This window comes from Colias croceus, chromosome 21 (genome assembly GCF_905220415.1).
Source record: "Colias croceus chromosome 21, ilColCroc2.1".
Classification (NCBI taxonomy): Eukaryota; Metazoa; Arthropoda; class Insecta; order Lepidoptera; family Pieridae; genus Colias; species Colias croceus.
Window position 1 is genome coordinate 8,324,113 of NC_059557.1, and position 27,178 is coordinate 8,351,290.

A 27,178-nucleotide genomic window follows, 5' to 3' on the forward strand; every position below is an offset into this window, starting at 1 on the left:
TGTGGTACACAGTTTGAAAATGCAGGCCGTGTCATGCTTTGAAAAAAATCATTTTATGCTCGAATTTGTTGGAAAATGTCGGACCCTAAACGTGCTACTATTATAACAGTGGGTGCTCCAAAAAGTGTAAAGAATAATGTGAATAAATCAGTGAGATTAACTATAAATTTGGAGGAAAGCAACGAATTGAAATGTCCAGAGCTGAATTACAAGGAACTAGTCATAGCAGCAGCAGTAAGTTATCACAGAAAATCATAGTAATTTACGCAACCATACTGCTTTTTCAGGTCTTTGTAACTTGAGGAATCCAGTGGAAATCTAAAACCGCGGTAAATAAAAGCGTTTGGCGGCTAGATTCGATCCCAAAAGGAGTCTTGTAGAATTCGCTTAGGATATTTTTTGCTTACGTTTCACGGTTTTGCATTAGGTTTGTTACATGATTTTGCGTTCACGGGCTGTGTGAGAAGCCCAGTTATCGGTCGCCATGTTTGCAACAATCTTTGATGAACGTTGTCAACCTAGGACATCAACTTGCGAGAGCAATGTTTTGATCCAATAGATCATACGATATAACGCTATTTACATAAGATATTAATATTTTTTTAACATTGCAGCATTATAAGAATAACACGTTGCATATTTGCTAATGACAATGGTAGTTTATTATTATATTGAACATAGGGAAAGTCGCCTATTCGAATGACCTAAGTTAACCCGCCTATTACATTGTTATTTCCGGCACAATCACAGATTAGGTTACTATTTAATGGTTTTAATTTTAATTTTGCTATTTACGAATTAGGATAACATATGTTAGGTACCTAGCTGTAATTATAGGACTGTACATAATAACATAGTCAGATAGTGCATGTGTGTGTGGGTGTCGTATTTATTTACGTTCGGTGCGTTAATAGTGTGCAATGGTCATTATCATAATATATAAACGGTTTATAATTTCGTGACATTTGAAGAATAATTAAAGATGGTATGAATCGGTATGAATATAGGATTATACATAATAATGTATATGTGTTGTAGTATGATTCGCAATGTTGGCAGAAGATAAACGCTTGCAAAACTTGGCGGTTGGTACTGGGATGATAATATAGTGATCTTTGCTTGGTCTAAAAGCTTTTGTTAGCTTCAAATTTCAATCGATAGGTAACTAATAGTTAGGTTATGTGCATATTATTATATACGGGGTTCTCGGCGCGCGCGTGTGTGTGTAATTATTTATGTGTTCCGATTATAATGTTTATGTGTGCTTATTTACCTGTTATATTTATGAACCGTTGATGTTTTAGGTTGTTTTTTGTCGTAGGTAGATATAATAATATATTTGCGCGTGAATGTTCAGATAATCCACATAACTTGTCTTTTCTATTGGAGCGTGTAAGATCGGTACCTATTATTATTATTTTAATAAAATGTAATGACGACATTACGAATGTCATTTGTTTGTTGTGAACGTTTCTTATGTTTTTCGCGTTGCGATTATTCGTGGATTATTCTTTCTTCATTAATTTGTTTTTATTGTTGTTTTTTAACTAGATACATTGTAGGTAGGTATATTAGGTAGGTGCTATGTTTAGTTTTTATTTGGGATTTGTTTTTGTATCTGGATTGTTGGATCTCTTATGACTTTTTGTAATTTATAATTAATGTTTATTGGTATTGTTTTTATAGGACGCCGACTTTTTTTAACGCGCCGAAGATATTGTATTTTTTTGTAGGTAGTGCAAATAGTTAGGTGCCCATTTTGAGAACCTGCACCTAAGTATATGTAAATTAACTCTTTTTTTGTGGATACGGCAAATTATAAATCTTATTAGAATATCAATAAGTATTAAATAATATTTATATTTTATTTATTATTATTCATATTGAGTATTACTGTATGTTATAAAAATAATTAGAAGCGAGTTTTTTATCAATCCACTGGTTGATTTAGCGTTGGTAGTTAGGTATGTACCATATTAGTCATTCTTATTTATTGCATTTTAAAAAGTGTTACATTAAAAAATGTACCTGTGTACATAAATTTTAATTTTTATCATCCTAAATTATGTGCAAGAATATTGCTATTATTTTAGAAATAGTAAAAATGACGGCGTTAATGTTTGTAATATCTAATTAATAAAATATAATATACAAAACAAGTTCTATCTGGTGTCACCTTAATTAATTTATGCTTCAACGTTAACTTTGGTATATCGGCAAGCTTGATAAATACTAAATAACTAGCTATTGCCCACCGCTTCACCCGCAGACAAAAATTACACCCTGATTGAACTCTTTGCGGATGGTTTTTGAAAGAATAATAAATACCTACCTAGCCTGTTTTAAAAAAAAATAATGACTTTGATTCTTTAACTATTTCATTCCATCTGAATTTGTGCTGTGGTTTGGACATTTATAATATTAGAATGGTTATTCAATAAAATATACAGACATAGTACCTACCTATCTTATCAGACTAATTAGTTATTAAATAAATAAATACTTATGTAGGTACCTATCTATACATATAATAAATCTGTAGAAGGGTCAATTCTGTACATTGAAAATATTGAAAAAATAAATACCTAGCAGGGGGTGTTACTGGGCTTACTTGGGCTGGGTCCAAAGATGTGATTAAAAAAATTTTTGTCTGTCTGTCTGTCTGTATGTTCAGGCATCACGTGAAAACTAACGGTTCGATTTCGATGAAACTCGGTATAATTATACCTTATTATCCTGGGCATAAAATAGGATACTTTTTATCCCGGAAAAATACGTAGAAAAAAATAAATCTTAATTTTTCCGCGCGGACGGAGTCGCGGGCGGAAGCTAGTATGTAATAATATTAGTATAGGTACCTATAAAGGAATTGGTTTATTTATTGATCTTATAATAAAGTTTCCGTAGCACTGAGATGTACTAGTTTTACCTTCTAAAAGCAGTGCCGGCGTTAGGGGGGGGGGGGGGCCGGAGGGGGCAATGGCCCAGGGCGTCAAATTCTGGGGGGCGCCAAGGTCTGAAGTTGGTTAACCTAACACTTGTTATTGCTTCCCTCAAGTGGCCGCCACAATATTGTCGCCCAGGGTGTCAGTGGCCCTTACGTCGGCACTGTCCAAAAGTAAAACATAATTCTTGAATTCAACTACCTACACACTACCTACATAGGTTGATAAAAACACTAAACGCAAGTGACTGAAAAGATATTGGAACGCTGGCAGCAAATATTTATATTGTTTCCATAGGAATATCATATGGAAACAAGATAGCAAAACAACATATTCGTTCACTTTAGAAATTTGTAAGGGTAACTTAAAAATTAAAAAAAAAATTATGTAGGTATTTAAAATATGTACATACCATACTTTTCGAAAAATTGCAGAGCCCGTAAGTATGGTTAATTGATAATTATTATTTTTTTTTACAGAGAAAAAAGAGAGTAGAAAATGGAAAAACGGCAGGGCTGGACCCATTCTCAGATAACGACGATGATGTTGAGAGAGTTGCTAGGAAATTTGAACAAAAATATGTAAGTATTTTTAATGACAATATTATTTTAGTAATTTCTCAAACTCAAACATTCATTTATTCAATTAGACTACTATTTAGTAGCACTTTCGAATCGTCATTACATAGGTAAGTATTTTTAACATTTACCAAATAATAATAAAATAATTTTCAAAAGAAGATTGTTATCAAATTGTTATAAACCGGATCATATTTTGTACAGCTGTTGATCTGTTTATCTTTTTCGACACATGTGTATCCTAAATGAACATTAAATAATTTGAAATAATAGAGACATTATGATTTTTTATTAGTTGATCCGGAAACAATTATCTGCAAGGACAGTCTTATCACTTATAAAATAAATATGTTAATAAAGCATAAATAATAACACTCAGTCCTACTTAATATACACAAAAAATGAAATCTTAAAATGGATCAAATCAATTTACATTCATACAATATAAATTATGTGATTACAATTTAGTATTTTATTGTTAATTAATTATTTTATTCTGTATAAAAATAAATTTGGTTCACAATTTTCCAGGGAGGAAAAAGCACATATGGCAGAAAGGGCCGATCAAAGTATGAAGATTTTGCAGACATTGGAGCTGGTTATGATGAAAACGATTCATTTATTGACAACACACATGGGGTAAGTATATGCTGTGAACTTCAATAAATCAATAAGTGAAGATCCGGTTTAAATGTTAAATTTAAAAAGAACATAATTTCGTTTTAATTTACTACATAAATAATTAGTTTATATTTCCTTACCATTCATTTATCAATCAACATTAATGTATAGAACTTAGATTATAAAAAAAAATAACTGCGTTAAAAACAACCGACTTCAAAAACGGAAAAGTAAGAAATAAAAAAGATTTGATATTATTAATTACTACATATTATTTTTATGTGCTATTTACTAAAAAGGTTTGATGTCGGTGCATGGGCTTAATACTAAGTGCTTAGTGTTTGGCACCGACTTCAAACCTATTTAATAAATAGCACATAAAAATAATATGTAGTAATTAATAATATCAAATCTTTTTTATTTCTTACTTTTCCGTTTTTGAAGTCGGTTGTTTTTAACGCAGTTATTTTTATTTAATACTTTTTAGTGTATTTTTCAACACGAATCAAACGAGCCCAAACTCGATAAAGTTGAGTCAATATATTACTGAGTTCCTATGGCCACCTTCCGATTCCATCATCAGATCAGCTCCATGTCATGATAATGTTTCATCGCTATCCAATTTACATTCGTATACAAAATTTCAGCTCAATCGGTTACCGGGAAGTGAATCAAAGTTACTTGCTACATTGAAATTAAGTCATCGAGTACAGACAAAAATGCTCATAAAATAAAAACTACTAGGCCTAGCCGAATAAAATTTTTATGGGACCAATTCGACACCATCCCGCATCGAACAAAAAAAGAATCACGTAAATCGGTTCAGAAACCTCGGAGTAATCGGTGTACATACATAAAAAAAAAAAAAAAAAAAAAAAATATACCGGCCGAATTGATAACCTCCTCCTTTTTTTTGAAGTCGGTTAATAAACGGAATACACAAATAATTAATAATAATTGTTATGTGACCATTGAATCATTGATATTAGGTCTAAAATTTAAAATATGTATTCTACAAATTGTTTTAAATTCACAATATTATTTTTTTAATATGTATGTTGATATATCTTCAACTTCTAATATAGTAAACAAAAAATATATGAATTTACATGCATAGGATATTTCATTTATATTTTCTTTCAGTACGATGAGATGATCCCGCCAGAATGTGATACTCTCCACGGTGGTTTCTATATAAACAGTGGGTCTTTAGAGTTTAAAACAGTACCAGAGAACCAAGTGGCAAACTCGGATGGGGAGCAACGGCGAAATAATAAGGTAAAAAAGGGATTTTTTATTAGTATATCACTCAGAATTGTTTCAATTTAATATTGATGGAAATCTTGGAGTTATTTGATAGTGTATAGCATAAATTTAAACAAAAATGAGAAAATGATAATAAGAGATAAGCGCTTCAATGTATCCGCGCAAGTTATAGTTAAAAATGTTGAAGGATGCAAATAAACAGGTTCAGAATGCATTTAAAGTCAAGCATCCATTAAAAACCGTTGTTAGAAAAAGTTAAGAGGTCTCAATAGTTTTATATGTTAATGCCTTTGTTAATATTATGTGATCTTAAAAGGTGTGCTTTTCAGTTTATAGATTAATTATCAGAAATCTTTGACATACATATTTTGGGTCTGATTTATAAAGCATAATTTTATCATTGTACATTTTACTTTACTTCTTTCAAATAAAAATAAAAGTGTTTGCTCCAAACCCTACATTTAATGTATTTTATATATTATGCACATGAAATAAAGTTTAAGTTCCTGTTATAGGACAACAAGTATTGCCAAAGCATGCCTAGAATTGCATCATAATTGATGCAGTGACACGTATATTACGGCCAATTTACTTTTATATGTATTTACCTTATATCTAAAATAACTTGCAGCTAAACATTTTTCTTAATTTTTGTATTTATTGTTTATGAATTATTCATAATACAGGAAGTTGTTTCACTTTATCCTTATACTAGCTGTGCCGCGCGGTTTCACCCGCATTGCTCCGCTCCTGTTGGTCTTAGCGTGATGATTAGCCTATAGCCTTCCTCGATAAATGGGCTATTTAACACCGAAATAATTTTTCAAATCGGACCAGTAGTAACTGAGATTAGCGCGTTCAAACAAACAAACAAACTCTTCAGCTTTATTATATTAGTATAGATATAAAATTTCTATGACTTCATTTTTTTAAGTTACAGTTTATTATGACGGTGTACTTATCCTCATTATAAGAAGTATATTTTACTGGCAGTCCGCCCTGGTATTGCCTGTGCTACATTTTTACCCTATCGCAGTCAGGGATCTAATGTCAAATGATGAAAGATTTTTAAAATCAGTGCCGCTCTTAAAATTAGCACATTCAAACAAACTAATTCTTCGCTGTATATTATTATTTTTATAGATATATAATATTATTAGTATAGATTATGTAAAACTAGGTTTCCGCCCGCGGCTTCGGTCAGCGCAGTCAAAGAAAAACCTGCATAGTTCCCGTTCCCGTGGGATTTCCGGGATTGCGTCATTTTCCCGGGATTAAATATTAATAAAAAGTAGCCTATGTCCTTTCTCGGGTATAAAAATATCTCCATACCAAATTTCATGAAAATTAGTTCAGTAGTTTAGGCGTGATTGAGTAACAGACAGACAGACAGAGTTACTTTCGCATTTATAATATTAGTATGGATTTCACATCTCGTAAATATTGCAGAGGCGCATTTCATCGAGCAGCAGTGAAGAGGAATCATCGGATAGTTCATCAGACTCGGACAGCCAAGATGTGAAGGACACGAAACCTATGACCAATGGAAATGTTGATTCACACAAGACTGAACATAGGAAAAAGGTATGGGAGTGTTACTTAATTTTTATGTATGTTCTTGTAAAGTAAGTTTTGTATGTTTGTTTTTTTTTATTGGTAGGAAACTACTAGACTCATGCCAGGAATTATTTCAATGAAGAAATAATTGAAAGCTACATAAATAATAATTATTATACATTTTGGATAAAAAAATTGGAGACCTTTATAAAAATGAGTGCAAGCTAAATCTAAAGACTAAAAGATTTAAGAACCCATATCATCAACTTATTTTAATTTTTAATGCTATCTTTTTGCCTTTATAACAGTGTATTAAACATGTATTTGTTTCAGAAAAATAAAAATAATGAAAAGAAGAAAGCAAAGAAAGTGGGCAGAACTGACTCGTCTGCGGCTACATCCGGAAAACAGACATCTGACGGTAATTATAGCTAAATATATATTTTAAGCTATTGCATAGCTTCTATCGCGGGCCTTGAGCGCGGGGACCGAATCGAGAAATTCCGTAACGAAAAAACCTCACGCTCCCCACTCCGACGGGCGGAGGTGTGGCTTGAAGGCATAGCATGCAATAGCGCAACCGCGGCAGTCCCCGAGTGCCACACGTCGTTTATAAAATACACACAGTATTATTTAGTAAAATAATATCCCACCAAAAACATTTTCATGTAAAATGTTGCCAAGACGAGCCTATATGACTCGCACTGTCAAAAAGTTATCAGATCTCATGTAGAGCCAAGCTTCTAACACTACACGCCCTAACTCTACAAGGCCTAACTTCACAAACTCTACACCTTAGTCAAAATATGTGGCTTGGCCATTTCGCTACATTCACATCGGCGCGGCGTAAGGTGAAAAATTAATTCACTGTTCATTACTTTTGTGTTATACAATAGTTCTTGCAGTAACGAACGGCCAAGCCACATATTTTGACTAAGGTGTAGAGTTTGTGAAGTTAGGCCTTGTAGAGTTAGGGCGTGTAGTGTTAGAAGCTTGGCTCTACATGAGATCTGATAACTTTTTGACAGTGCGAGTCATATAGGCTCGTCTTGGCAACATTTTACATGAAAATGTTTTTGGTGGGATTTCATTTCTTTTTGTAAGTTGTTAAGTAACAAAATTTTTTTTTATTTTTTTCTTCTTTTTTTGGGGTGTATTTCTTGCACATCAGAGACGCCTTTTTTTTAAAGCCCACTCTCTTGTCAAGGACAATTTATTTTTTATTTTTAGCTACTGTGTGGACGTAAGATACATATATATATATACGTACCCATACATATATATATCTAGGGGAACCAAGTTTTAGATTATTAGATTAGACCTCTAGCGTCATCAAAATTTAATTTAAAATTACAGGTCTAATACAAACTCCCATCCCCTAGTTTAAGGGGTTGGGGGATGAAAGTTACAATTTTTTTGTTGTTTGTGTGCTAATACTAGCTTACATACAAAATTTCAGCTTTCTAGGACATTAGGAAATACCTTAAGAATTTTGATGATCATCAGTGAGTCAGTGACGAAATTAGCGTTTTTTAGATATAAATAAAATCTGAAGTATAAAAGCTAATGTAATTAAAACTTAATATATTCAATAAGTCCCCTATTGACAATATATCCCGAAAATTTTGTTGATCTAGCATAATCCAAACCCAAGTTATGAGGGTTCAAAAAAACGTCGAAGCGCTTCGAGAAAAGGTAGGTAGTGCCCGTGCGCTTCGCTTTCGCTTGGTTCGTCTTGGCGGGGGCACTACCGTGCCCCCAGATATCACTACATAGTATAAAACAAAGTCGCTTTCTATGTCCCTATGTCCCTTTGTATGCTTAAATCTTTAAAACTACGCAACGGATTTTGATGCGGTTTTTTTGTATGTGATTCAAGAGGAAGGTTTTAGTATATAATTTATTAGGTTTTAGACAAAGCGGGCGACGCCGCGGGCGGTAAGCTAGTATTTTATAAAATACACACAGTATTATTTAGTAAATGTATATAAAGAGTTTATTATTTGCATCATTTATCATACAAGTGATAACTGCGTTAAAAACAACCGACTTCAAACTTGCACTTGCAAAATTTACAAATACCTACAGACAAAAATGCTCATAAAATAAAAACTACTGGGCCTATCCGAATAAAATTTTTATGGGACCAATTCGACACCATCCCGCATCGAACAAAAAAAGAATCACGTAAATCGGTTCAGAAACCTCGGAGTAATCGGTGTACATACATAAAAAAAAAAAATATACCGGCCGAATTGATAACCTCCTTTTTTTTGAAGTCGGTTAATAAAATGGACATTTGATTGATGGATGTTTAACACACAATCATATTTTAGTTGAGAATTATCAATATGAATTTTTATTACTTCCTTTCAATGATATATGATGTAATATGTTATGATAAAAAATACATATTGATGTTTTCTACACTAATATTATAAAGAGGAAAAGTTTGTTTGTTTGTTTGTAATGAATAGGCTCCTAAACTACTGGACCGATTTTGATGAAATTTGGTTCAGACAATCTTTAGACCCTGAGAAAGAACATAGGCTACTTTTTATTGCGAAATATGTTCCACGGGCGAAGCCGGGGCGGACCGCTAGTGTTTAATATTGTAAATTAATCTAAATCCTATACATATACTTCTAAAAAGTGTAGAATTTGCGTAAATGCTATGGTAAACCGGAAGTTTAAAATTCATATACTTACTCTTATTGCACAATTTTAAAACGCTGTAAAAATTATTATGTGTCTTACTAAAACACAGCGTTGGACGAAGAAGCAGTCTATGAATCCTATAAATCTCTATGAAATAAGGTCACCTTACCGATTGTCTATGGATCTTTCACCTCACTAGCAAGTAATATTGTTGTCACAAGGAATACCAATGAAAATAAAAACGTGTGCGTGTACTAGTGTACACACGTAAGAAGTGAAACTTCTTTATGACCATATTTTTCAAAAAATAATTTACTATAATGCAACTTTACAGAAATACGTCGAATCATGCGTGGTAGGGATAAGAAAAAGATGGCGCGTAACGAAAAAATGTCACGCGTAACGAAAAAATGTTACACTACATTTTTTTCCAACGAAGAAGTTTCACTTCAAAATAAGAATATGTGTAAAAATAAAAGTAATGTGTAAAAATAAAAGGGTGTTATAAAAATACTAATAATTATACTGCGTCTTTAGAAAATGGCGCCGGCGAAAATGAAAGTGCTGACTCGCGAACATCTCAGTCCGACTCGCTGACCTCGAAACCGGCGCCCAGCTCTGAGAATGTGGTCACATCGGATAGTTCCAGGTATATGCATACTAATATTATAAATGCGAAAGTAACTCTGTCTGTCTGTCTGTTACTCAGTCACGCCTATGAGCCGGCCGGCCGGCTATGAGCAATACACTCAACGAGTTAATTACTGAACCAATTTGCATGAAATTTGGTATAGAGATATTTTGATACCCGAGAAAGGACATAGGCTACTTTTTACCCCGGAACATAGGATAGGTTTTATCCCGGAAATCCCACGGGAACAGGAACTATGCGGGTTTTGCTTTGACTGCGCGAGCGATGCCGCGGGTGGAAAGCTAGTGTTTTATATCTGTATAATTAATGGCAAAATGTCATAAAGGGAGAAAATTGGTAAGACTATTTCGATCTGATTTAACTTTATTGAATCTATACTAATATTATAAAGCTGAAGAGTTTGTTTGTTTGTTTGAACGTGCTAATCTCAAGAACTACTTGTCCGGTTCTTTTTTTATAATATTCTTTGAATTACGAGGATGGTTCTTAAGGAAAGTACATATGTACCACGGGCGAAGCCGGGCGGCGGTTAGTATTTTATAAATTCTTGTGATAATGCCATAATTGTTATACTTGGCATAAAATAACTTTTTCATTTTGATACATTTTAAGCTATTGCATAGCTTCTATCGCGGGCCTTGAGCGCAGGGACCGAATTGAGAAATTCCGTAACGAAAAAACCTCACGCTCCCCACTCCGACGGGCGGAGGTGTGGCTTGAAGGCATAGCATGCAATAGCTTTACCGCGGCAGTCCCCGAGTGCCACACGTCTTTTTTATGTTTTTGTATATCACACTTGTTTATTTATAAGATTGACTAAGAAAATCTTTTATTTTTACAGAGACACAGAATCAAAGGTGGAAGTGAAACTGCCGCAGCTCGTGAGTCAAGCGTTGGAGGAACTGGAGGCATTGGGACAGCAACTGAAGGACAATCCGGGGAAGGAATTTGATGCCAAGACTGATCTCTGTGTTGTGAAGTATGTATTGGATTTATTTATTATTAATTATGTTTTTAATTCGCAGTAAGAAAGTGTTTTTTTTTCTAATTCATCACTATATAGTATTAGATAGGGAGGTGAAGAGGGGAATTTTCTGCAATACTCGAGCGTGGCAGTTTAAGATATGAGAGATACCTTAGACCTAATAGAACAACCTTGTTAACTATTTAGCTCTTTAAGTAGTGACGCGCGCCCAGGATAGACGATCAGATTAGTAAAAAAAAATCGATAGTCTGAAATACTCGAGCGCGTCAGATTAAGATATTGGGGGTTGATTTTAGTGTTTTAAGACTAAATTTAACTAATCTGACGATAAGTCCTTGACGCCGCCAAGTTATAGGGTCGCGAACTTGTAAAAAAAAAACGTTAATCCGGCATTCTCGAGCGCGATTGTTTTTATTTTTATTTTGAAGAATATAATCTAAAACTTACTAAAAATACAAAAGCTGCCGGTTTCCGCGTGACCGGAAGCCTGGAGGAGCCATTTCGTCTTCCGAAAAACGCGTTGCAATATATAAGTCGCGAACGATACATTTTACAAAAAAAAAAGTTTGAATAAACAAAAAAGGTAATTTTATTTTACACAAAAAAGGACTCTTTACATTTTTGTCCAAAGTTAAAACTTTTTGACTTGAAGCATCATAAAAATTCAAACTCCCGGTTTTTTGAGTATATCTCGAAAACTGAGGGTGTTAAGAAAAATTGATATGATATAACGATGATTAAAAAAAAGAAACTCTCAAACCTTTTTCGGTCAGATTAAGAGAACCCACCAACATTTTTGTCAGATTAAGAAAATATGCTTTCAGGAGACCGAGATAAACCTCCCCTATGAAAATCTGACGCGCTCGAGTATTTCAAAAGGACTTTTTTTTTCTGCATTTTCAAAAATTCATCGTAACTTATCGTCACGCCGAAATCGTCAGTTTTTTTAAAGGGAGCTTCCTTGGGGCCTACTTAACACCCCTTCCGAAAATCTGACGCGCTCGAGTAAATTTTTTTTTTTGTGCATTTTTGACGAATTAATATGCCTAGCCCCACCACGCAAACCGGCAGATTAGTATACCGTTGTTATCAGAGGCACTTGGGGCATACGTAGTATGAATATCTGACGCGCTCGAGAATGCCCAAGTAACTATTTTTTTTTTACATTTTTGAAAATCCGTACACGCCAAACCCACCGCTAAAATGGTTTTTAACTTTTTACCATAGAAGCTTTTCTTTTCGAAATTATTTTATCTATCGATTTTGATAAGTCTCGACGGCGCCGTTTAATTACGCCATTTAGCTACCTCGCCTCCCTATCTATATAAAACAAGGTCGCTTTCTCTGTCCCTATGTCCCTTTGTATGCTTAAAATTACGCAATGGATTTTGATGCGGTTTTTTTAATAGATAGAGTGATTCGAGAGGAAGGTTTTAGTATATAAAACTTTTTTTGTTTTCTTGTTGTATTCTATTTGTGTTAACAAACTACTTACTACGTACAACGTTAAACGAGCAAACATGTTTTATTAAATTTTATTATTATTTCTCTGTAAGGTATTCAAATGTAATCTTTTTGAGAAATAAATGTCTTAAACCGTATATAATTTATTAGGTTTTAGACAAAGCGGGCGAAGCCGCGGGCGGTAAGCCAGGTATATTATACAATCAATAGAATGAATTAGAAAAAAACACATTTTGATGTACAATGAAGTAAATATTTTTAATAAGCGATACAATAAATAGACTTCAAACATTATTGATACGAAATGAGGTGTTAATTTCAATGAATGACAACGCAGCTCGTGTTTTGACGACTTTTACTCTAGTTTAGTTGTTTATAGTATGTTAATGATTCTACAAGACATTTTTAAGCTATTGCATAGCTTCTATCGCGGGCCTTGAGCGCGGGGACCGAATCGAAATTCCGTAACGAAAAAACCTCACGCTCCCCACTCCGACGGTCGGAGGTGTGGCTTGAAGGCATAGCATGCAATAGCTTTACCGCCCCAGTCCCCGAGTGCCACACGTCGTTTTTGACGTGATAACGTCTTTAAAATCGTTTTAGTCGGGTGACATGTTCAGAAATCTGCCACACCAAAACCTCACGAGCGCGATCTCAGGTATAACGAGAGAGAGACGGACCGATCTCCCGTCTCATCTCGAGCGCTGCCACCAATAAGACGTTATCACGTAAACATCTCGATCGTAAACCTAATTTACAAACAACCAATTTTTTTTTTAATTTTTAATATTTACACAGATTGGAGCGCAGCCTGAACAAGTGCGGTGCAGACAACCGCATGCGGCGCGTGTGCTGGGGCCGAGCGGCCGCCGCGCTGAGGTGTTCTCGCGCGCGCCTGCTGCAGCGGGCCAAGCGGCTGGACGCGGCATCAGGTACACTTACATACACAGGCTGCACGCGCCTAGTGGTGAGACACACGCACATACATACATGAGTACACCTACAAGCTGTGCGCGCACATACATACATGATACACACAAGCTATCTATATCGGGCCAAGCGGCTGGACGCGGCATCAGGTACACTTACATACACAGGCTGCACGCGCCTAGTGGTGAGACACACGCACATACATACATGAGTACACCTACAAGCTGTGCGCGCACATACATACATGATACACACAAGCTATCTATATCGGGCCAAGCGGCTGGACGCGGCATCAGGTACACTTACATACACAGGCTGCACGCGCCTAGTGGTGAGACACACGCACATACATACATGAGTACACCTACAAGCTGTGCGCGCACATACATACATGATACACACAAGCTATCTATATCGGGCCAAGCGGCTGGACGCGGCATCAGGTACACTTACATACACAGGCTGCACGCGCCTAGTGGTGAGACACACGCACATACATACATGAGTACACCTACAAGCTGTGCGCGCACATACATACATGATACACACAAGCTATCTATATCGGGCCAAGCGGCTGGACGCGGCATCAGGTACACTTACATACACAGGCTGCACGCGCCTAGTGGTGAGACACACGCACATACATACATGAGTACACCTACAAGCTGTGCGCGCACATACATACATGATACACACAAGCTATCTATATCGGGCCAAGCGGCTGGACGCGGCATCAGGTACACTTACATACACAGGCTGCACGCGCCTAGTGGTGAGACACACGCACATACATACATGAGTACACCTACAAGCTGTGCGCGCACATACATACATGATACACACAAGCTATCTATATCGGGCCAAGCGGCTGGACGCGGCATCAGGTACACTTACATACACAGGCTGCACGCGCCTAGTGGTGAGACACACGCACATACATACATGAGTACACCTACAAGCTGTGCGCGCACATACATACATGATACACACAAGCTATCTATATCGGGCCAAGCGGCTGGACGCGGCATCAGGTACACTTACATACACAGGCTGCACGCGCCTAGTGGTGAGACACACGCACATACATACATGAGTACACCTACAAGCTGTGCGCGCACATACATACATGATACACACAAGCTATCTATATCGGGCCAAGCGGCTGGACGCGGCATCAGGTACACTTACATACACAGGCTGCACGCGCCTAGTGGTGAGACACACGCACATACATACATGAGTACACCTACAAGCTGTGCGCGCACATACATACATGATACACACAAGCTATCTATATCGGGCCAAGCGGCTGGACGCGGCATCAGGTACACTTACATACACAGGCTGCACGCGCCTAGTGGTGAGACACACGCACATACATACATGAGTACACCTACAAGCTGTGCGCGCACATACATACATGATACACACAAGCTATCTATATCGGGCCAAGCGGCTGGACGCGGCATCAGGTACACTTACATACACAGGCTGCACGCGCCTAGTGGTGAGACACACGCACATACATACATGAGTACACCTACAAGCTGTGCGCGCACATACATACATGATACACACAAGCTATCTATATCGGGCCAAGCGGCTGGACGCGGCATCAGGTACACTTACATACACAGGCTGCACGCGCCTAGTGGTGAGACACACGCACATACATACATGAGTACACCTACAAGCTGTGCGCGCACATACATACATGATACACACAAGCTATCTATATCGGGCCAAGCGGCTGGACGCGCCCAGCGGTGAGACACACGCACATACATACATGATACACACAAGCTATCTATATCGGGCCAAGCGGCTGGACGCGCCCAGCGGTGAGACACACGCACATACATACATGATACACACAAGCTATCTATATCGGGCCAAGCGGCTGGACGCGCCCAGCGGTGAGACACACGCACATACATACATGATACACACAAGCTATCTATATCGGGCCAAGCGGCTGGACGCGCCCAGCGGTGAGACACACGCACATATACACGCACGAGTGCGGCGCGGTAACGCATGTGGCGCGTGTGCTGGGGCCGAGCGGTGAAACACATGCACATACATACATACATTTGTACACAAGCACATCTACACAAGCTATCTATATCGAGCCAAGCGGCTCGACGCATCTACCGGTGAGTCGCACATACGTACATGTATACATACACACAAAGAGACGCACTCAATGATACTACCCATTCATACTTGCGCATGAGTACACACACAGGCTGTGCTCACCGCTCCAAGTCGCTAGCCAAGCTTTGCTGGACACGTCATCGGGTATACATACATACACAGGCTGTAATTAACGCTCCCAGAGGCACGACACGCAGCAGTGATACGCGCGCACACATTTTTATAACTAACACACGTCATGAGGTACAAAAAAATAAAAGCAAAAGTACTGTAATTATAATCCATACTAATATTATAAATGCGAAAGTAACTCTGTCTGTCTGTCTGTCTGTTACTCAATCACACCTTAACTACTGAACCAATTTGCACGAAATTTTGTATAGAGATATTTTGATACCCGAGAAAGGACATAGGATAGGTTTTATCCCGGAAATCCCACGGGAACGGAAACTATGCGGGTTTTTCTTTGACTGCGCGGGCGATGCCGCGGGTGGAAAGCTAGTTACATCTACATTATCATTCATGTGTATTCAACAGATTCAATTCATAGAATTCACATATAATATAAGTACATCATTTACATTTATTTATATTTTTAAATTTCGTTTTCAGCTCCAACTCAAACATCACAGCCGCAAACGAATCCCACACAAACGGGCACTGCCAATAGTTCTAGTGTTATAACCAGTACTCACTCGGGTTCGCTCAAGAGGAAAGCGGACGATGACTTGGAGAACATCGATGATGTTAACAGACTGAGTCCGGAGGAGAAGGAGGCGAAAATCGTTGAGACTTTGCAGAGGTGAAGTTTTATTTCTTTTATAAAATAGTCTAGTAACAAATTTGTAGTCAATTAAGATAATGGATAGATCTAATCCAACGTTCCATGTGTGATAAAGTGTGATAAGTTTCTATTTTTCATAAATCTTAAAGAAATGTAATTTAATAATTAAATATTTACAGGTTACAAGTGTTAATAGATGAGAGAAAACCAGACATGATTGCAACATATAACGCTGAGTGTGAACGAGTTCAACAGGAGAGGTAGGTTTTGAATGCAATTTTATTCTATTTTTGTACCTGAAGGAGTGTTGTTGTGAGTGATGTTGTTTATTTCGTCTAGATCTAATTAGTTTTTTTGTTGTACTATATTTATTAAACAAGACTGATAGGCATAACATTACGACCATTAGGAGACGAGTCTGAACGAATGTTGCAAAAATTGCAAATTACATTCGTTTCGAGTGCAGACGCAGCGGTCGGCCTCTTACTAAACGAACATTTCTTTGGCATATTATGATATATACGTACAGTTACTTACATATTTTGTAAAATTAAATTGTAATACTGAAATGATTTAAAAGAGCAACTATGGAGTTTCTTGCCGATTCTTCTCCATAGATACTGCTTTCCGAATCGGTGGTAAATGTTAAAAATATGTATTGACGTTTCAAAAGTGCTTCTCGAAGAAGTCTAATTGAATAAATAAATGTTTGAGTTTGAGTTTGAGTTTGAACAATGGAACGTTCCAGAAAGAAGATCCAGATGGCGTCCGCGGACGGCGCGCCGCACATCGACAAGCGGCTGCCCAAGCGGCGCTTCCCGTGGTGCGCGCGCAGCCGCGCGCTGCTGGCCCGCCTCGCGCGCCTCGCCGCCGCGCCCGAGCGGGCTGCCGCGCTGCTCGCCACGCGCGCGCTGCCGCTCTTCCCGCCCGGCTTCGTGCGCATGCCCACGCTGCTAAGACAGGCCAAGTGAGTGCCCCGAACTTGTACACTACAGGCCCATGTTGAAACAATTATCTCATTGACCACCGAGCGGCCCGATCGGGCCTCGACACAATTGTGATTCCGAGGGCTGAGGCATTAAGGGTCATTTGAACCACCAGGTGATCTATCTAGAACGATGTAAGAGCATAAAATAATAAGATTCAGCACTATGCCGTCACTGAGTTGTCCACCTGAGTGCAGATGAGAATTCGAAAGTACAGGTAGAGATTTTTTCCACTTGCCTCCATGATTTTTGTACGGCGTTGCGAAAAATGTGAATAATGGGCTCCACTGGCGCGCACTAGTAACTAAATTTATGTTGCAAAAGCAACTGTCATATAAGCTACCTCTGTAAAAATTGTTTATCTCGTTCAATCAATTTACTCATTTTTTTATTATTGGGATACCAACCTTACATAACTCATCATTTGAATTCTCTTAAATAATAACATGATAATTATTAATTAACAATTAGAAAAATACGAGATATAATAATAGTACTTTAAAATATTCTAAAATATAACTTACTGCTTTCAGCCTCAACAAAGAAGTGAAAGCGTCGACACTAAAACGGCAACGCATCGGTTCAACATCACAATCACAACCGCCGACAGTCGTCAACAATATACAACCGCAGTTCAACGAGCCCATACAGTTCCCGAGCTCACTCACAGTCACAACAACAACAAAAACAATCGAAAAAGATGACGACAAACACAAAACTGTGCCCTACGGATCAATATTGAACAGCTTCAGCCTCAACAAAGACTTGATAATCGAAAATACAAACGACCGGACAGATAAAAAAGACGTTCCTAACAATCTTGGCAGTATAACGATAACACCAGTGCTGAATAAAGAAAAAAAAGTTGAGAAAAAGGAGCCGCTCATACGCGTCAAATCGCCGGCCGCGCTAAACAACATGGTGAAAAAGGACAGCGATAATAAAAAGCGAAAAGAGAAGAGAGATAAAATGGACACGCCACTGCACGTGGACACGAACACGCAAGCGCGGGAACCGATCAAGAGTCCCCGCGTTCACGAGTTCAGTAAGACGCAAATAGACAATATGAAAGCGATGGAGAACAATATACCACATCCAGCGTTAGTCCCAGTTCATCATTCGCCGACATTCGCGAAACCGGACAAACGGCCCCCGGAAAAAAAGAAAAAGGACATAGAAATTGTGTCCGATATGGACCCGCTAGGTGACATACATCAGGACACAGTGGCTGTGGACGATAGCAGTAGTGATATTGAAGTGATAGAGGACAAAGTTAGTGATAAAGTGGGTGACAGTGACACAGTGCCTTCGGACAGGAGTGATTGTAAAGTGAATAGTGTTAAGAAGAACGATCTGGACGATGAGACCAAGGAGGAGATTAACACAGTTATGAGGGGATTGGAGGAGATGAAGGTAATGTTATTTTTATGTTGATTAATGTAGGAAGTTAGGTTTTAATTTTTTGCATGTATTGTATAGTAAGGAAAGTAATATAGGCTACAGCTCGTAAATTTATATTTATAAAGCATTTGAATGCCATAAAGTCAAAAATATAAATTTCTACATTAACTAGCTTTTTTGCATTCACACATGTTACAATATTAAGCATTTTATATATATTTTTCAGCATTCACAATCGCCAACCAAGGTGAACTGCAATTCATATGGTGGCGTAATCACAAGTGGTGAGTTTCATTTATAAAACATGTCTGTTTTACACGAAAGTTGGCTTCCCATGATTATTATTTTTAATTTTACCCCTTATATCATATTATATTGAATGCCAGGATCAAAATTATTCATCATTTCGATTTGGTCTGTTTAAAATATCAATATTATCAGTATTCTATTTATTCATTCACTCTTGATTTCAATATTCCACAAAATGTATAACCACACGCTATTTACCTTTCAATTTTCAATACATATTTGTATTCCCCTCTCATGTGTAGCCAACAAACTGAATTATGACGTCACACACACTATATTTAATTAAAATAATTAATATAACACATATATTCTTATCAGCGAAGCACGAGTCTTCCAAACAAGCGTACAACAGGACTATATTTGATCCCGCGAATAAAGACAAATTGTAAGTTGCGCTTGCACATCACGCGCGGTTGTGGTGGCACCTTGTGTTAAGATTTTGTGGGCGGTTCGTCTAGGAAATTTATTGGTGTTGGTACTTGGTATAATAAAATAAAACTAAATTTTAATGCGTAAAGTTGAAATGAATAGACCTTTGGGCAGGTTCGTTGATAGCTTTTTTTTTTTAATTAAGTCCGGTCTCATTAATGAGTATAATTTTTTTTTTGTAAAGTCAAGTAAAATTTGGGGATAAAACAAACATGACTGCATATTTCAGAAAATAAGGCTATTTTATAACGCATAACGTGATTATCTCTATTGGGCTAATGTGAAATTTGATAAAGTACTATTTTGGATTATAATCAGGCTCGAAGGACCAAAATCTATAAAGTTTGATTATACACTTTAACTGTAACATAAGCTATAATAATATAAAATAATTGTTTTTAACACTAAAACGCCATTAACAAAATCTTAACATTTTATTACTCGCTTTCATAACTCCCCACTCGTGTCACCTTGACATTTAGTGTTGTAGCTTCATATAGCTAACTTTTCCACGCTATCCTTGCGTATGCTATTCTATCGCTAATTTGATGTATATATTTATTTTAGCGTCTGATATATTATAATATAAAGAAAACAAAGTTTTTCGTATTTAGCGTTTAATATATAAAAATATGGTTAAATGAAGTCGTCGTTTTTTAGTTTTAAAAGATTGAATTTTGAGGGTATTTTGAAAAATAGTAATCGTACTAAAACTACGTATCATAGACTTTTGAGGGTATGTTGAAAATTGTAAGCGTATTTTTGTTGAAATACGTAAACGGTTGAAGTATATTATGTAAATTAATGTGTCGATTTTTAAGTTAGAAATATATATCGTTTTAATTAAAATTAAAATCAATTGGTTATTACTGCGTTGCTTTTATCTAAAATATTATGTATCCTATAGCTTGAGCTAAGAAGTCTAATATAACTGACGTATTTTACGCTATCAATATTCAGCGATATATACATAAAATTATCTATTAAATTGTATAAATTATATATTGTTCAGTCCAGTGTGTATCTTTTTGTGTCGTGATCAAAAAATACTTTAAAAATAATTATGCAAGCTGCCATGCCTTGTAGAGTGTGCTAGAAGGGTGTCACCGGAGATGAGAACTAAATGCGACATATTATAAATAAATATAAATGTACCTTTAATAAGGGCGATATCCTTGTTTATTTGAATGTGTTTAAATATTTGGTCTATCCCGTTCTGAAGAGATTTTTCTCTTCAGTATGGTATCTTCCATAAAAAGTGTTACATCTTTTAATTATTTTTTAGTGAATACTATTGTATGATGCTTTTTTCAAATAGATAAGCTTTTAATCGATTTTTTATGTTTATAAACCTAATTTTTTTTTATGAAAATGAATTGTTAAAATATGGGGAAAGACAAATATATCCCAAGTTCTCATCTCTTGTACAGTACCTATTCATGATTCCTTCTTATCTATCACGTTTTCTACCATGATCACGAGTCATTTAGTTTGTGTGTATTTTGATACATTATAGTCGATATTGGTATAAATTATTTGGTAAAATAGCTATCTGTAGTAGTTACCTTTGTTTCAGAGCGAACTTCTTTGAAAGAAATAGATGGATGTAACGCCGTTAATGGTTAGTTTAATATTTTTATACGCATTGGAAACTAATTTAGTGAATTAAGAGATAATATGGATTGCCCTCAGTAGGGAAAATTAAAATGTACTTATACTAATATTACTTAGTAGATTTCAAACTTATTGTGTACAACATGACCTTGAAAAATTGTAATGAGTTAGCGAGAAAAAATTGCATGCAATTTTTACGTTAAACTAAGCTAACTTCTTTACACATATTTCCTATTTGATCCAAGTGTTAGGACGTTACAACGAATTTGCACTGAAACATGACAAAAAAAATGTATGCGTGTACTAGAGTACACACGTAAGAAGTGAAACTTCTTTATGACCTGAAATGTCACGAGTATGGCGTAACACAAAAATGTCACGCGTACGGCGTAACGCAAAAATGTCACGCGTACGGCGTAACGCACAAATGTTACACAAAATTTTTGTCAAACCCCGATAAAGAAGTTTCACTTCAAAAATGCGAAAAAAAAGTTATTAAGAGCTTCATTTAGTTAATTTTTTGATTGATTTGAAAAAATATCCAAGTTCGATTACTTTTGATACAAGACTTCAAAACGAAAGTGATGATAAGTTCAAACTATTTTATGGCTTGATATAATTCCAATTACTTAATAAATATTATCACTCTTTTGAAGTTGGTTAAAACATTACTAAAATGTGTTTTTAATAGTGTCTAATACTAAGCTTTCTTTTTCAGGTTGAATTTTTGAAAAAATCTTATGAAGTTCAGAGAAGAATTTACAAGGAATCATTTTATTTCACTATAATGTTATTTATTTGAAAATAACAAGTGTGAGACGCTTTTGTCTTAAACAGGGATTCGAACTGCCTATATTGCTCAGGAATTAAGTTAAATTATGTTGTGACTGCCTAGTATTCCCGCACTACGAAAATAAAATCACATCAAAAATGATACATCTATGTGATATGTCTCTAAGAATTATGGAACAGATATTTTTTTTGTTTATATGTTAGCGTATTTTACACTGTATAGATTTAATCAATGTAATTAAAATAATAGTTTGAACAGATCAGAATATATTTTAATGATGAATTTGATTAATGAATATTTTTCATAAACTAATTATCGTTGTTACGATGTTTTAATGGAAAAGTACATATTTATATATTCCTAATTAAAATAGTGACTCAATACGGATATTTTAAAAAGTAAATAATGTGAATATTTCCAAAAGTTGTCATTAATTCCAAAAGATTTAAATTCTAAAGATTTATTTATGCTTTTGTATGCTTTTTCTTCAATCTAACTGTTTATTTACATTTAATATGATTAAGGGCTGATTTTTCAATCCTTGGTTAAATCTTATCCGTCCAATAAAGTATTACACAATACAGATGCCACCTAAAAACTGTCAAAAAGTGGGCAAGTAACACATTTTTAAAATGGTTGTTTAATACGATATTCGATGAATAAGTTTTAACTAAGGATTGAAAAATCGGCCCTAAATATTTAACCTGGTCTGTTCTAAGCTAATATTTGATTTCTCCACACCATATATTTTTTGTTTTTTTTTTTTTAGTTATTAATCGTTCGTAAATTTATAATGAATCCTGATTTAAATTCTATGCTTTATAACAATAATTATGAGTTGTTTTATTTCATTAAACTATAAAATCTGATCGAAATGTATTTTATTATTTGTAAGTCTCGTATTATGTGATCTTATGCTATTGGTGTTTGAAAAATATATGAAGTCTGCACGTTGTTACATTAAAAACAAAAATCGAAAATCAAGCATTGTCCTCCTTATAACACAAAAATTATTTGTGTGTGAAAATAAACGAAGTATGAATGTAGTAAAAATTGTTTTTTTGCCTCTTTTCGTTTTGGAAAATGGTTCTTAAATAAAAAATTGTGATGTCAATTCAGATTTTTTCTCTTATTTTTTATTTTTACTCACATCGTGCAGGCTTTCAAAAATAGTCTGAAAATCAAAGTCCAGTAATGGTGATAGGCTAGTCTACTTTACACTAGAAATCAATTCACATTTACATTTTAATAATATAAAATCATTGAGTGGCCAATAAAACTGCCATTTTATATGTGTGCGTGGTGTATTTGTGTTTTACCTGTGTTGAGAGCTAAAAAGAAGCAAGAAATTATGTTTTTGGAACTCAAATGCAAATTAAGCTGTTAGACAGAGATACGAAATATATTTTACATAGTGCTGTCTCTGTCTGACAAAAATTTGTCACATTTGGTTTCAAAAACACAAGGTTCACTTATTTTGGTTCCAAATCTAAATGTTTTTTTATGATCAATTTATCCATTTTTGGGTCTAAAATAATCAAGATCCAGACATGAAAATTTAGAACTACGAACGTCTTAAGATAATCCGACATTTTAGCCTAAGAACTTAGTTCTAGGTTATATATAACTTAGAGGCCTATGTAAGTGGCTTCGAGATAAAAGTCTGTCTTTATAAGGCAATAATAAGTGTGAGGTAAGGTCGGAAAATATTATGAATGCCCAGACTTAGTCGGGCCGTGTATAAATTTCCTAAATGAAATATTGCAAATTTCGACATTGAAGAAAATTTGCAAAAAAGTATTAAAAATCCGCGCCTATAATGAAAGAATCGGAATTAATAACCTCATGTTGTCTTGCTCGCACACTAATGGAGGGAATTCGATTATTTATCGACGCGGATTATAACCTAAAAAGTCTTCATATTCCTAAAATATGCATTAATAAAATGCGTGTTAACTGTGTTGATTGGCAAAGCGTTAATATAAATATAGTCAGAACGGTAAGATCTAAGGCCTTGTAAATGTTTGCTATGAGATAGTAAATAACTGAAATGATTATAATTGTAACATAATAAATGCTTATTTTATAATCCCCAAGCTTGTGGGACATTTTATTTTAATACATACAACTAGGAAACATTCGGATTTTTTTGTTTTTGTAATAGTGATGGATGTATTTATAACGGAATTCCAAATTATGTCCAATGTATGATGAATAAATATTTATAATGAAGTTCTGTTGTTTTATTTTCTATCCAAATTGTGTTATCTTCTATTATATTAAAATGAAACGCTAAATTTGATGTATAGCGCAAATCTCGAGAACAGCTGAACTGATTTCGTGATTTTTTATTTAGTATTCCTTGAAGTACGAATGTGGCTCCTATGGAGAGAAAATCTATAAATATAGGGCGTATAATGGGCGAAGCCGCGGGAGTGGACCGCTAGTTTTATATAAAATCATTACATAATATATAGATAGGTATATCAGTAATTTTCATTGGGATATTCTATTATGAAGCTAGCAACAAGGCCACGGATTACAAATGTAAAATTTGGTTGGTTTGACACATTTTTTATTACATAGAGTGGATATGTCGTGGCCATCTTGTAGATTTGCTCATTTCATGAAATGGTTGCATTTAGTTGCCCATATCGAGAAACGATTTCTTATCATTGACCTGCTCAAACCACATCATGATTCATGATGTGGCCAATAGACACAACCATTTCATGAAATGAGCAAATCTACGATATGGTCACGACAGGTGACGACATAATATGAGGTGGATAGTATAGACGTAAATCGTAATGGATTTATAAAATTAAAACAATAACATTATATTTTATTCCATCAGTATTAGGAAAAAACATGGTAGAATTTTTAGAATCGGTCGAGTAATTTTGAGTTAGCTAACTAGCTTATAGGAAAAAAATCAAATGTTTCTTCTTTACATAGGTACCTAAAGAACACACACGGACAATACCTAACTATATAATAAATGCGAAAGTGTGTTTGTTCGTGTCGTGACTGAGAGATTTAAATTTTAATGGAATGATTTTTTGACTGGAGACAGTTCGGAGGCTAAAAGTAGAGAGCAATAGGTTACATGTTACCACATTATAACATCTCATCCCCATAAAATGAACCAGAATGATGCACATTGGAATCACTGCAAAATTTGTAAAGTCCGATAGATGGCGCTAAATTAAAAAAATGTCTTGTGTGGCAACGGATAATTTTCTTTAGCAATGCGAGCGAAGCCATTGGCAAGGAGCGTAGCATTCCTAATTATTAGTATAATAAGTAAAGAGCGGTAAATATGGTTTTTCATTCCATCAATTATTATAAATATTTTAAGTCGTTGTGACCGATTCAATACCTATTTCCTAGTAAGTCACTAACTGCTATCAATTTCAAAACCTACTTTATCTCTGGAGATACTAAACTACCTATCCATTCTGGCTTCGTACGCATTAAATACATAGCCTTAAGGCTCAGGGATCACGTAATTAAACAGTGAATTAATTTTTGAAATAGGTTCAGTAGTAAGTACAACTAGTACAGATTTTAATGATCGACTATTATTAGAATCTAATAGATTTTATAAAATATATACGATAGAAGAGAACGGATGGGTGCGAGATCCACATCTACAAATCACAACTTTTATCTTGCCTGCTGCTTATTTCGACGTCCGGCAAATATCTACAATTATTTATTTATTTATTGTATAAATAAAACTATTCACTTTATTACTGAATCTTTTTTTCACATATTATGTACCCTATTAGTTTCTACAATTAAAACATTGAGAAATACATAGCGAATTTCCTGCAGTTTCTAATAAACACACACACACAAAAAAAACCTAGTAGAAGATATGCATGTAGGTATACTGTACTTTACGAAACTAATACCTAGGTATATAACATGAACGAGCTGTCTACTTGTATAGTTTATGTCGTTTAGTGCAAGTTAGTAAGAGAAGAAAATATGTAATAGGTAATATTTTTTTATCTCTTTCTAGTTTTTGTACTTTGTGTTCATCAAGGCTTGGTTGCATCCAAGTTGCATCATGTTTTAGTCATAGTTAAGGTTAATGTCAAATTTAACAATAATGGTAACGGTAACTTTCACAGTGACAGCGATGGGTTGCATCCAAGAAGGTTGCATCAGCGAATATTTTAGCATTGAAAGCTATCAGTTTCAAGTCTGTCATTTTTTTTGTACTTGATGTCTCTGGCATATATTTAACGTTCAATAGCTTTAACCGTTGAAACATGAGTGTTAGTTACTGTTGAAATTATAAATTTTCCTTAACCGTTACTTTAACATGTTTGTTATTGCTAAAGTATCATGGTGCAACCGAGCCGATTTATTACCTACATATATAAAGGTCTTTTCTCAACGCATCTGTATTTTTAATTTGACAAAACTTTTGACTTGGTGAACCGATTTTGATGGTCCCATTAACATATTGTCACATTTAGTCGGAAAAGGATAGGTATAAATAAAACAAGGAATGTGTTTATGGATATTTTTTTATTAATTTCACAAAATTATTCATTAAAAGCCACAATTTTAAGGCTTTTAAGCTGTCAAAGCGATGACGGTTCAAATATAACTCCCATCGTTAGATCATTCAACAAACAGTGAGCTAGAAAACTGTAATTTAGAAGCTATCTATTAACTACATTATAAACGATTATATTTTGTAGAAAATACCTCATATACCTCGTCGATAAAGGCAATCAAAGCTGCGACTATTGCGCCTAGGCTCGCGCCCGACCACACGACTTACATCATGTAAAACGTTGACACTTATCTTAAACATTTGAATAAAACTATGTTACGTATAATAAGAACAGCTCAGTGTTATATGACGTATTTATACGACAAGCAACATTCACCACTAATATTTGAAGTATACGTTGAAGCTAATTTGTGATACCTAAGTGAACGTCTTAACCTAAGGTGGGGCAATGACCTTTCCGCCGACACGCGAGTTCCTACAGACTAAAACAATTTCACACAAAACCAAGCGAG

The 27,178-nt window shown here is 35.3% G+C and overlaps 1 protein-coding gene across 4 annotated transcripts; it reads left to right on the top strand.

Moving 5' to 3' along the window:
* Positions 1 to 24,361, top strand: LOC123701273 (yemanuclein-like). Of its 4 annotated transcripts, XM_045648687.1 has the most exons (17): positions 1 to 234; positions 3,425 to 3,526; positions 4,055 to 4,162; positions 5,288 to 5,422; positions 6,860 to 6,994; positions 7,301 to 7,388; positions 10,163 to 10,274; positions 11,119 to 11,256; positions 13,525 to 13,658; positions 16,426 to 16,615; positions 16,777 to 16,857; positions 17,346 to 17,564; positions 18,117 to 18,996; positions 19,211 to 19,268; positions 19,612 to 19,678; positions 21,299 to 21,343; positions 22,055 to 24,361. In XM_045648687.1, exons 1-16 carry the CDS (start codon positions 76 to 78, stop codon positions 21,330 to 21,332), a joined length of 2,640 nt encoding a protein of 879 aa, XP_045504643.1. In that variant the 5' UTR covers positions 1 to 75; the 3' UTR covers positions 21,333 to 21,343; positions 22,055 to 24,361. The 4 variants fall into 4 exon arrangements, with proteins under 4 accessions (XP_045504643.1, XP_045504644.1, XP_045504645.1 ...); XM_045648688.1 differs by lacking the exon at positions 21,299 to 21,343; XM_045648689.1 differs by lacking the exon at positions 19,612 to 19,678.
* Positions 24,362 to 27,178: the final 2,817 nt, after the last annotated feature.